The sequence below is a fragment of the Wickerhamomyces ciferrii genome, contig 00180 (genome assembly GCF_000313485.1).
Source record: "Wickerhamomyces ciferrii WGS project CAIF00000000 data, strain NRRL Y-1031 F-60-10, contig 00180, whole genome shotgun sequence".
Taxonomy (NCBI): domain Eukaryota; kingdom Fungi; phylum Ascomycota; class Saccharomycetes; order Phaffomycetales; family Wickerhamomycetaceae; genus Hansenula; species Hansenula ciferrii.
Genome location: NW_011887560.1, coordinates 16133 through 29173, shown reverse-complemented (window position 1 = coordinate 29173; position 13041 = coordinate 16133). Strand labels below are relative to the sequence as shown.

The 13041-nt window shown below is 32.3% G+C and overlaps 6 protein-coding genes across 6 annotated transcripts; 2 read left to right on the top strand and 4 right to left on the bottom strand.

Moving 5' to 3' along the window:
• Positions 1-172: 172 nt before the first annotated feature.
• BN7_4695 (uncharacterized protein) lies at positions 173-592 on the bottom strand (the record flags this gene model as incomplete). The annotated part of the gene is made up of 1 exon (XM_011274694.1): positions 173-592. The coding sequence occupies one exon, from the start codon at positions 590-592 to the stop codon at positions 173-175; it is 420 nt and encodes a 139-aa protein (XP_011272996.1).
• A 333-nt stretch (positions 593-925) lies between these two features.
• On the bottom strand, positions 926-1579 carry BN7_4694 (uncharacterized protein; the record flags this gene model as incomplete). The annotated part of the gene is made up of 1 exon (XM_011274693.1): positions 926-1579. One exon carries the CDS (start codon positions 1577-1579, stop codon positions 926-928), a length of 654 nt encoding a protein of 217 aa, XP_011272995.1.
• A 766-nt stretch (positions 1580-2345) lies between these two features.
• BN7_4693 (sucrase/ferredoxin-like domain-containing protein) lies at positions 2346-3233 on the top strand (the record flags this gene model as incomplete). The annotated part of the gene is made up of 1 exon (XM_011274692.1): positions 2346-3233. The coding sequence occupies one exon, from the start codon at positions 2346-2348 to the stop codon at positions 3231-3233; it is 888 nt and encodes a 295-aa protein (XP_011272994.1).
• A 521-nt stretch (positions 3234-3754) lies between these two features.
• Positions 3755-5341, top strand: BN7_4692 (putative transporter SEO1; the record flags this gene model as incomplete). The annotated part of the gene is made up of 1 exon (XM_011274691.1): positions 3755-5341. The coding sequence occupies one exon, from the start codon at positions 3755-3757 to the stop codon at positions 5339-5341; it is 1587 nt and encodes a 528-aa protein (XP_011272993.1).
• Positions 5342-5461: 120 nt separating this feature from the next.
• Positions 5462-6538, bottom strand: BN7_4691 (uncharacterized protein; the record flags this gene model as incomplete). Its single annotated transcript, XM_011274690.1, has 1 exon — positions 5462-6538. One exon carries the CDS (start codon positions 6536-6538, stop codon positions 5462-5464), a length of 1077 nt encoding a protein of 358 aa, XP_011272992.1.
• Positions 6539-7786: 1248 nt separating this feature from the next.
• Positions 7787-9475, bottom strand: KHT15 (sugar porter family MFS transporter; the record flags this gene model as incomplete). The annotated part of the gene is made up of 1 exon (XM_011274689.1): positions 7787-9475. The coding sequence occupies one exon, from the start codon at positions 9473-9475 to the stop codon at positions 7787-7789; it is 1689 nt and encodes a 562-aa protein (XP_011272991.1).
• Between the last annotated feature and the right edge of the window lie 3566 nt (positions 9476-13041).

Sequence of the window (13041 nt, the reverse complement as noted above, 5' to 3'; positions counted from 1 at the left end):
TAGTGGGACAGGTGAGGAGTAAAATGATTTGTATCTTGTTAATTTTTAAAACTTATCAATCTTATCTTGAATACTGATAAATCCATGATTCTGTTTAATGAACTGCATAATCATGGTTTGAATATTTATAAAATGGCATTAACTCTGATTCTGAAATCCTCTTTGAGTATATTTAAAATCCATATCCAAATTCATTTAATAGACCGTTCGCCCATTCAATGAATTTCATTACTTCATGTATTGTGTTGATAGTCTTAGCCCAACCGTTATTCTTTTTCTGCACAACACCTTCTTCAGTTTCTTGAAACTCTTTCTGAAGCTCTTCTAGAAGCTCTTCTTGAATTTCTTGAATGCTGTCTGTCCTCTCAATTAACTGATGAAGTCCGTTTATGTAATATTGTTGATCTAACGTAGGTTTTTCCCCAGATCCTGCATTTTTACCAATATTGATGATATCTTTGGTATAATAATAAGAGACGTGACATGTTTTGTCATTAACACATTTAGCTAAAGAATCGTCAATAACTTGAGCTGATGATACACTACTCAAAAGTAGCGTGACGTATAATAAAGGTTTGAAGAGATTCATCATATGATTGTTATTATAATTGTGTTTGATTGTAAGCGTATAGTGAAGTTGGTGAAGAGTTAAATAGAAGTAAACATAAGAAATAGTTTTGGAAAAGCTTTATTATATATATATATATATGCTTTCTGTTTTCTGTTTGAGTTTTTTACTGGTTTTAAATCATCTCTTTAAAGAACTCAGATATTCCGAACAGTCAAGTTATCAACTGGTTAAAGAGAATAAGTGAGCTTTAAGAAACAAAGAAATTGCGCAAAAACTACGAGAAGTGACTTTAAAGCTGGTCCATGACTCACAATATTTAATTAACTAAAACTATCAAAGTTAATATGCTATCATCTAATTACCTTGAGTTGGTGATGGTGCCAAAGTGGTGGTTACATGAACTCTGGTAGATGTATCATCTCTACTTTCCACATTGGAATTCTTTTTAATCTCGTCTTTAACTTTAATACCAAGTCTAGTGAAATATTTTTTTAAGCTTTCATTGAAACTATTCACTGATAATTTATCAATTTTTGAGCCACGAGTTCTAATATAAACGTCCAAAGCATTTGATAAATCTTCAGATGTTAATGAGTTAATTTTCAAAGCGTCATGATCATTGATGTAATTTTTTATATCATTTTTAATATCATTTTTTACTTTAGCTTCAATACCAAGTCTAGTGAAACATTTTTTTAAGCTTTCATTGAAACTATTCACTGATAATTTATCAATTTTTGAGCCACGAGTTCTAATATAAACGTCCAAAGCATTTGATAAATCTTCAGATGTTAATGAGTTAATTTTCAAAGCGTCATGATCATTAATGTAATTTTTAATATCATTTTTTAAATTGAATCCGTAGTTTATAGAGTGAGTGTGTTGAAGTGATTTATGATCTTGAAGAATTGAATTTAATAATGAATGGATATCATTTTTAAGATCAACACCAGAAGTTAATGCTGCTATAGCTGGTAAAATTGCTGTAAAAATCTTAAGTAATCTCATTTTCAATTGATCTCTTAAATATAATTATTAAATTTAAATGTACGTTGGTGTAAAAGGACAGCTAATAATATCTCATATTACAATTAAGAGAGGTTCATGAACTTATATAGTTTTCTTTGTAAACCACTCAGAGTTAATTCAATTAATCTTTAAAGCTTCTCATTCTCAAACAAAAACCACTCACATTATTGCGTTATTCAAATGAGTGAAACATTATGACCGTTACTGTATAACTAATTCTGGCAATTGAATTAAGACTTTGACGCAGGTCAATATAATATAATAAATAACTGAACTAATATCACTTAACACCTAACACCTAAGGGAATAATTAATTGACTATTGATACGAGTATGGCTATTTTGACCAGTGACTGAGTTGTCCAACGTATCTAGTATATGATAATGCCAACTTGACCAACACCCCTATAATTGATTTTGATATTGCATATACTGAATCATTGAGATAACCTTTCAAATCATATTATCGCCTGTTAAATTCGTGTAAAACCGATATCTTCCAAATAATTCCAACGTCTTTACGGGTAAATAAACACAAACAATGGCTATTATTTATTTAACCGCTATAAGTTCGGCCGTGTATCCAATTTAGGAAACTGTCTCCATCGCGCAGCCAAAAATTTCATTATTTTGATTTTTTTTTAGTAGTACTATAAAGTTATCAGATTTGTCGTATCTTTTCGATCCCACTAAAATTAATTTAAAAAATAGCGGTTGAACAACGGATAAAAGAAAGCCAATTCATAATGTTTGCACTCAAGAATATTTGGAAAGGGAAGCCAGACCTTTCAGAAAGAGATCAAGAAATTTCACAGACAGTACCAATTTCGTCTTGTGATTCAGAATGTGGAAGTTGTACCACAAAGTTCCCTCCAAGTGTAAAAGTTGATGATGGTGATATATACAAAAGTGCACAACCAACAGGGCTACATTTCATAGTACCGACATCCAAGGCTGACTGGGCTCATGATGCTACTGGTACTTCAAATACCATAGAAAATAAAATTTCTCAATGGATAGGAAAGCATGGTGCAGATTTCGTTAAAGAAGGTAGTGTAAAAGTTTCAGCCTCTTCTTTACCATTTGATTCTATGGATCCAAGGTGCTATAAAGGTGAAGTTAATGATGTCCTTATATTGCCGTATTTTGTATGGATCAAAAAAGTAGATTTAGACAATGTTTTCCCATTATTAAATGAGCTAATTCCAATTTTAATAAAATCTAGAGATGATAAGATTTCACCACCAACAGAGATTCAAAGGTTTAAAATAGAGATTGCAGTGGAACAGGCTTATGTCTTTTTATGCTCACATAGAACAAGAGATAAAAGATGTGGTATAACCGCACCATTAATGAAAAAAGAGATGGACCATCGTCTTAGAGAATTAGAATTATACAGAGATATTGGTGATGATAGACCAAATGGTGTTAAAGTTTGCTACGTGAATCATGTGGGTGGTCATAAATTTGTTGCTAATGTTCAAGTTTATATGAAAACTGGTGAAATCATATGGCTAGCTAAATGTAATCCTGCAAATGCAATTCCTATAATTGATGAAACTGTTTTGGGAGGTGGTAAAGTTTGGAGTAAATTTGTTAGAGTTGTTCAAAAAACAAAAGGAATTGAATGGTGAGGATCCATAATGTCAAATAACTTATTCATATTTATTTAATAATTAATTGCTTATAAAAAAGATTGTTATTTATAATTTTACTGGAAATTGTAGATGACAAAGTCATCGTATGAAAAACATTAATTCCGGAAAAAAATCAGAATTATTAGCTCGCACGAATTAATTCTTCGTTGGGTATTTTAGCCTCTAACAAAGATAGTCAATGGTTTTCATTAAAATTACAAACACAGGAAACACCGAACCGTTATGGAGCTTTAGTGTGATACTAGTTAGAAAATATGTTCAATGGAAGCTCTTTGCTTATAATAACGAATTCAAAATCACAAGCCACAATTCTAGTATTGCAATTTTCAGCAGAATAGGAACCCGTAAAGCAGTCAAACAAGATAATGTGGCATCAAGAGTGTACTAAAGATCATGTCAATGGCTAAAAAATACCAAGAACTATAAAGCTTTGAATCTGTCCTATTAAATCTAATTAGGATTGAAATGTTGAAAAGTCAGAAGATCATTAAACTGTTATGACAGAGCCAAGAGAAAGAAGAAACCATGATAGTCTTAAGCAAAACAAGTTCATCAAATCATTGAAGTCTATGTTTGTATGGTATCCTAATGGATACTCCAAAGCTGAGAAAAGATTGTTGTTTAAATTAGATTTAAGTTTACTGGTTTATGGATGTCTTTCATTTTTCGTTAAATCCTTAGATAGTTCAAACATCACAAATGCCTATGTTTCGGGAATGAAAGAAGATTTATCTCTATATGGTAATGAGCTAAATTGGTTACAGATCACATATTTACTAGGTTATGTGATTGGACAGGTTCCATTTTTAGTATTGATGTCAAGACCAAAATTTTCAAAATATGTTTTACCAACTTTGGAAGTCTTATATGGTATTTGTACATTTGCACAATCACGTATAGTCACAGTTAACCAATTATATGCTGTTAGGTTTCTTCTAGGACTCCTTGAAGCTCCTTCGTTTACAGGAGTTCATCAAACATTGGGCTTCTTTTATGGAACAAAGTCTTATAAAGGGAATAGCACAGAAATATATGTTAGAAGTGGAACTTGGTTTTTATCATCTCATGCAGCTAATATGTTTTCGGGTTATTTACAATCTGCAGCTTATACAAATTTATCTGGGGTTAATGGATTAAAAGGATGGCAATGGCTATTTATTATTGATGGTATCATCACATTACCTATTGCATTAATAGGGTATGCATTTTGGCCCGGATTACCAGAGAGTGGTAAACCTTGGTATTTAACGGATGATGAGTATAAGTTAGTATTGAAGCGAACTGAAAGATATAAAGTTTCCAAAGCTGGCAAATTGGACCGAGATGTATTAAAAAGAACATTCACACAATGGAAATGGTATGTTTGTGTTTTTGGGTATATTTGTATGTTATTAGGCCATCACACAGCAGGTTATATGTCATTATGGCTGAAAGCTCAGAAAAGATATTCAGTTGTTCAAATTAATAATTATCCAACTGCTGTTAGTGCTATATCTATAGTGACAAGTTTTGTTGGTGCATCATTAGCAGCAGTTTATTCACCTTGGAAAATATTCATGATTTCCATCACGGGTGGTATTGTTCAAAGTTTAATAATGACTATTTATAATGTCCCCACGGGACTTGTATTTTTTGCATTTTATGCAAGTGGATTAACTTCATGTGGATCACCAATATTGTATGCAAGTGTTAACAGAATTTTAAAAAATGATCCAGAACAGAAATCAATTGTCATGGGGTCAATGATGGGTATTGGATATTTTGTTTATACGTGGGCTCCCTTGGGACTTTTCCCAACAGGAGAAAAATATGGGGAAAGAGCTGCACCAAGATGGAAAATTGGTTATCCTGCTTCCCTAGGTTTCAACATAGCAATGGCATTATCGTTTTTGGCTATTACCTGGTTAGATAAAAGAGATAGACGGAAAAGAGGTGAAGTGGAAAATGTTGAGGATGATGTGGTATATAGTGATGACGAGGAAGAAGAGGAAGTCGGTGAAGAATATGAGCTAACAAATGAAAATGTTTCAAAGGGCGATGTTAAGGAAGTAATAAGACTGAAAACAAATTCGATTTCTGAGTGATTTAAAACTCATATGGCTACATAATTGAATAATTCTTTCCATATTTGATGTATTTTTTTTTTGGAATAAACAAATCATAACAACTTTATTTTTTCTTCATTTGCCGTAAAATCAACTGGGTTATTTATTGAAAACTTTCAAGATATTTAATCTTTCTTGTAAATAATCTGATTTTTCTTTTGGTAAAGATTTTGTAGATTCCAAAATTTTGGAAATTCTTTTATATTCTTTATTGAAGAAAGCTTCTTCACCATTGATGACCTTATTTAATAATTTTTTATAATATTCAGCTGATCTATCAGTTGAGTGACTTAATCCACTCAAAATGTTAGTAGCTAATTCATTTGCTTGTTGAGGAGCAGCTTTAAATAATTCTGAAATTTTGGAATCAACATCTGATTTTCTACCAGCTGATGGTAAAAGACCACCATCAGTTGATCTATGTAAGCCAGAATATTGATTGACCCAGCTGACTAAACCTTCCAAACTTCTTGAAGAAGCAAATGGGATGTGATTCTTAGAATTTGCTTCAAATGTTAAAATTGTTGGGAAACCTGTAATACCATATCTTTTAGTAATTTCGTCACTTGGTGCATCAGATGTAGAAACTTCAGCAATGATGACATTATCTTCATCTTTGTATAATTCAGCTAATTGTTCCCAGGTTGGATGTAAACTTTTACAATGACCACACCAATCAGCAGTGAAAACAACGAAAACATTCTTACCACTTTCAATTAAAGTCTTGTCAAAATCTAAATCAGAAACTTGAACGATGTTTGATTTGACTTTTGGAATATAAACATAGGCATCAGAATTTTTACCAATGAACTTTGTAAAAGATTCAACATCTCTTCCATCATTATAATCAATTGGTTCATCTTGACCATTTTTGAAAAATTTCAAAGTTGGGAACCCCTTTATACCAAATTGTTTACAAGTTGCACTGTTTTGATCACATTCAATCTTGACGATTTGAACATCTTTAGTGTTTTTATAAACATCAGCTAATTCATCATAAATTGGAGCTAATTTCTTACAATGTCCACACCAAGAAGCATAAAAATCCACTAATGAATCTTTTCCAGATTTGTAGACGATATCATCAAATGTTTTGTCAGTTGCTTCAATGACACGTGAAGCAGCAGATGCAACAGAAACAACAGCAGCGATAATAGCGATTGATGAGAACTTCATTGTTACCTTGGTTGATCTTGAAGTTGTTTGAGTTTTGAGTATAAAAGATTATAAATTGACACGTTGAAATTATAAGCAGTTGAACCGCGAATTTGGCCACTGGTTGTTATCGGGAATTAGCAGGTACGCGTTCAGTGGATCAGATGCTGATTGGGATTTGGTCAAATTGAGTTGTTTCAGCGTAGAAAAGTTAGTTGTACGTTAGTGTTTGAAGGGAAATTTTATGTGGTACGTAGTGAGAGGTTTTTATGGTTACAACTTACACTCTGAGAAAATAATCCTTAATCTAGCTAGTACAACTCTAATATTCAGGTCGCTTCCCCAGATTATGCGAACTTATATGGTATGTTGGTCAAGCAAGCTGTAGTGTAATTGGTGCGTACAAGGAGTTAAACCATAGATTGACAGCTAGGAATCCGATAAATCTTGTATAATAATAGCTCTTTCGTACACATCTACATCTATGTATTAATAGAAATGATTCCCTGGTTAAATTCCAGCTCAATATACGTTATTGACATTACTGACCTTCTAGTCTCTAGTCCACACTAGATTTCTTTTTATGATAGCAATATAGTATATTATATTGACTTCGAAGCATGGGACCAAATAAGCTTCCTCACCAACCCTTATAAGTTAGCAAATGACCAACTTACCGAACAAAATCGTCATTTTTTTGTCATATTTTAACGGTTTTGCATCAAAAGGAAAAAGGACCCCGCGAATTTGTACTTTGATAGATGTCATCTGCACATCATTTCATGTCAACTCTTAAGGATTCAGGATCAAAATTAGATACATAGTCTATGTACTTATATAAGATTGTAATCGGCCGGCTGCATAACTAAATCTTCAATCATCATGGTGTAGTGTTGATTAACTATCATATATAAAGAAGCTACATCTGTACTTTGATTGTACCTGAAACTTGGGAACCACTTAAATAATTATGTTCAAGATCTCTGAGCTGTCAATTAAGATGAAGACATAATTTGTTGCGTAACTACTAAATAATGAACAAGTTTACATAACAATCATATAAACAAACTTTTAACATTTTTATATATATAAATTGTAAAATACAGATAGAAGCTGTAATGAAGGCTTCTTAAATTCTCTAATATGTTGTATATAGTATGCGTTTTTTTATTCTTACTTTTTTATATTTTAATTCATAAACCAATCATGCAATGTATATATCATAATATCATATATGTTAATGTATAACGAAGGTAATTAGCCAATAATTTATGCTTCGACTTCTTCATCACTTTCAATTGGTTTGGCATGTTTCTTATATTGGAAAATGTGACCTTCGGCATAAATATCATCAATTTGTTTACTTGTTAAACCTTTAGTTTCTGGAACAAACATATAAACTATGAAGATTGCAGCAGTTAAACAACCAGCGAAGACATAACCAAATTTGAAACCAATAGCTTTGGTGATTAATGGCGTGAACAAAGAAATCAAAAAATTCCAAATCCAATTACAAGCGGTAGCTAAAGCCATTGATGTACCTCTAACACGAATTGGATATAATTCTGATACCATAACATAAGCAACTGGACCCCAAGTTGTTGCAAAACCAACAATTGAGAAACATGAAAAGACAATCATTGCACAACCAGCTGAATAACTTGCTTCCCCATTTGAATCATAAAGACCAAAACCACCAACTGAGGCGTAGATATACATACATGTCATCATACCAATGGAACCAGCCATTAAACATTGTTTTCTACCAAATCTTTCAACTAAATATGCACTGAAAAATGTTGGTGCACAATTGACTGTAGCTAAAATAATTGATGTAATATAAGTATCTTGTAAACCAACTGATGTGAATAATGAAGTACCATAATAGAAGAAATAATTAGCACCTGATAATTGTTGCATAGCCATAATAAACATACCAATACATAATCTCCAACCCAACATTGGATGACCTGTAAGGAATTCATGCCATGAAACATTTTCAGTTTCTTCTTTCATTGCATCAGATTTAGCCATGAAATCATTAACTTCATGTAAAACTGCTGGATCATCATTTGGTAATCTATTTAATTTGGCAACTGAGTTTATAGCACCTTGTTTATCATTTTTGAACGCTAAATAAAATGGTGATTCTGGCATCATTGCAGTACCCAAGATAGCTAAAGCTGCCCAAACATAACCTAAACCAATTGGGATTAGCCATTCAGCATTTGTACCTGGATGATAAGTTTTACAACCAAAATCTGCAACATTACCAAACAGAATACCCAAAGTATTCATTAATTGATAGACACAAACCATAGCACCTCTAATCTTTAATGGGGATGATTCTGAAATAAACATTGGTGTCAAAACTGATGTAGCACCAACAGCTAAACCTGTAATAATTCTACCAATCATATATTGATACCATTTCTTAGAAGGAGCTGAAGCCATTTGAACAACACAACCAATAATATAAATAATCATACTAACGAAAATTGCAAATCTTCTACCTTTCCAGTCACCCATTTTAGATAAAATATAAGAACCAACAGCACAACCAACATTGAACAAGGAAATGATCAAACCTTGTGTTATAGTACTGAATTCATATGTATCTGTGCTTGCATTATATGGAGCGAAATTTTTTTTGAAACCATCCATATTAGTTATACCACCAATGGTACCTGTATCCCAACCGAATAAAAATCCTGTGAATGTGTTTGCAACTAATAAAATAATAACAGCTCTTAATTGCCATAATGATTGATCACCTAAACCACCTTTTTCTTCGTTGAAGGAATTGCCTTCTTCTGGTGATTTACCGATTTGATTTATAGCTGATGAGTTATCTGAAGTATATTGTCCCATATTTTCATTCTGTTGATTTGTTGGTTTATTTGAATCCATGTCATATTCTTCATGACTTATTGAATGTTTTCTTCTGAAAAGACCCATGATCTTTGTATAGGTATATGTAAGTCTTTGTATATGTGAAGTGTAAATAAAGATGTAGTCGATGAGTGTTAATCCTTTGAACTGATTATTATATAACTTATTGTTACAAAGCACTAAACTTTTAGAAACATCATATATAAACAATAAATATTGAGGAATTTCAAAACTTTTTATATACTCCCGTATCAGATCTATGTTCAAAGTGGTATGGTATCCAGTTCCAAATTATGTTAAACTTTTGACGAATAATACGTAGTCTCTAAGTAGGCAACTTGAATATGCATATTACCTGAGACTGCCCGCAACGTCAAAACATATCAAAGACTCTAGACTAATTCCGAAATGCAAAACTTATAAAAAGAAAGAGACTAAATAAGTGTTAAAATCAGTTGATTTCATCATACAAATCTGGTTTAGTAAGAGCCTGGAATATAGGCAAGTTAATCAGCTCACACACCCAGATATTCAAGCCTTTTTAGGATCAAATTTGATGCACTCTGAGCTCAATGAACATGATTCAATATCTACCAAGTTCCAACAGATAGCAAATTCAAACTTATAATGCTTACTTCTGAGTCTTGACCCGATCCCCTTTTAACTTCTAGACGTTGTAACTTGTCAGTATCTCACAGTTATCACGATTCCTCACAGGCTATAGCTATACTTAAAGTCTGAACTAGCTTATGAGCAACACCGACGTGCTACTATTAACTCGCGCTAAAATGACGTCGGATCAAGATAAGTTGAAACTAAAACCATGTCACACATATAAGTTGAAACTAAAACCATGTCACACATATAAGTTATAACGGCTCAAATGGTGGCAAAAACGGCCCTAATATAGATACGACTTTGACTTATGGTATGTGATCAGTTTGATATTTGTACGTATGTAATAGCAAACTTGATCTTGCTAGAAAAATATGACATCAAATTAATTAAGGTTTTTAAGAATTTTAACGGTCCAAACTTAAAAAGAAACGCACCTCGAAACCTTAACTACTCGCGACTGAGTTCTGTATGCCCGGTCACTGCAGATGTTTGCATGGTTCTTTCAAATTGATGTCTTATTTCCAGCTTTTCAAGATTTGGATCAGTGTAGCGTTATAATTGTCTGAGGAAATCATATCTTGATAATTATTTACATGCGTAGCTCACTATTTAGATCTATTTTAAATGCTTAGACCAAAAAGCAATAACAACGTTTGTAATATAGAGGTGGTATTCAATATATCGTATTAAGCAGCTTATATATATATATAGTGCCAGCTTATATAATATAGCGAAACCCAGCTAGCTATATATAGATGTATATACATGTGTAATACGTATATGTAAATATGAAAAGTATTTAATGATCACAAGTTGTTAATGTACATATCAAAGTGCAAAGTATTGTATTTTCCATGAATACTGGTGCCTTCGTAGGGTATTTAATCAGTAATGAAGCACGATATAATAAATTATTCACAATAGCATGGCGTTGATTCCCGATCAGCTCGCTAGAGCGCAATTAATTGGTATCTAGCTCTGCTAGTTATATTACTGTACGTCTATAGTTAGATATATGTATAGTATCAAGCGACCAGCTCTATTTTATGTGGCAGTATCGAGTGTGTTTACTCTATATATAGTGTGTTACTATAAGCTGAGCTCATTGAATCAATCAACGATGTATCTTCAATTACAATTAAATTTAAAATCGAGTATGCAGCTATACAATATAAAGACGTATATTTATATAATATAATACCATGTGAATGTTTCAAGACCCAATAATATATATGATCGTATAATTTTATATAAATATATTTGTATATATTATAATTGATACGTAGCTGCGGCTTTATAAAAATATATAATAGTATAGATGATATTATCATGGCTTTATATATATAATATATATATAAAGTTTTAGATGTACAGCTAGTAGTAATTAGCAGCTGTAATATAAGCGCGCGTCGAAAAGTTACAAATCACAAATGCAATATTATTATATTGTGCTAGCTGCTTATATATATAATATTAATATTAAGCTGGGATATTTTTAGATCTAATTAGACGTCAAAAAACCTGTAAGCTATTGGCGGTGGTATAATATCGATCGCACTCTCAAAAATAGCCATGTGTATATATTAATATAAATAATTATGGAATTCTTTGATCATCTCATTATATATAATATATATATATACGTAGCTAGCGCCGGCTTATAACATATATATTATGTTAAATTTAACTACATTTAATTTCTCAGCTCATGGGACGTAAACATTTTCTAGAAACTAATTAGGTTTGATAATACCACATAATGTATAAACATGAATGATCAGCTTGATGTTAATAGACTAATTGCTCAAACTAATACCAGCTATATAATTAATTACGATTTACCACACAGCTACAAAGAATTTTGTACAAGTGTACCAGCGCACCAGTATCCAGATACACCGTACACCGTACCAGCTATCATATTTGTAATATGTATGCACCACTCCACGGGACACCCCAATTCTCCAGTGATTTCTCCAGGACTATTACTGCAAAACTCAGGAGAGAATAGGTTCCCATTGCCAATGCCCATTGGCTGATAACTCCATATTTTCTATACTTTTGTCTGCCACCGGAAAAACTATCTTTTCTACTTTGAGCACTCCTCACAGCTTGCATGGGCAACAAAGAAAAAGACTTCGAACAAGAGATTAAAGGTATTAGGAAAGGGATAAAGCTGCGAGAAGTTTCCGGTCATAATTTATACATAGCGTATTAGTTTAAAACACTACACTCTAACACTCTAGAGTCTAAACTGCTACTACAACTTTATTCAGCGCTTAAATTATCAGCTGAAACTAGAAAATTGAACTAATATCGAATTTCAAAATCGACTTCGCGTATATGTGTAATGTTTTTCCGAACCAGATCATTTCTTCAAAGATATGTCCAATGTTGTAATTGCTTCTGGACAAACCACTGGCTATGTATGCCCACTCCGAGACTAAGGGTCTGGAAAAACTTTTAACTGGTCTGGAAAAACTTCGTGTTCCGGAAAAACAGGAGCCGGAAAAACTATTTTCAAGAATAATTGGATAACTGGACAAATGAGCATCTTCGGAGAATTGCAAGAGCTGATGGAAATTTAGAATTGCAATATACGTGTAGCGTGTACTAACGTGTACCAAGCTACAAAATTATAGTATGAAGATTGTTAGCCCATATCGAATTTTAAGTTTATAAAATATACAATTTGGAGACTTGTGTTCCCTTCCTTAGCTTATTGATATTCACTGCTCATTACCTAGTACTTAGTTTAACTTGTGTGTCTTGTCACAGTATCAAGATTCAATAATACTCATCTCTTCAAGCATACTAGCGATCAATTGTGTTCAGTTGATTTCTGAATTTAACCCCACTTTCTCAGCGAATAAATAATTCATGCGACACTGGAGAAAGTCTACTACGCGTACTTTGTACTTTAACACTAGTTCAACCCTTGTTATTGTATTCATACATGATAATTTTCACGACATTAATTAATATATTTATAAACATAATATAAATTTAGGACC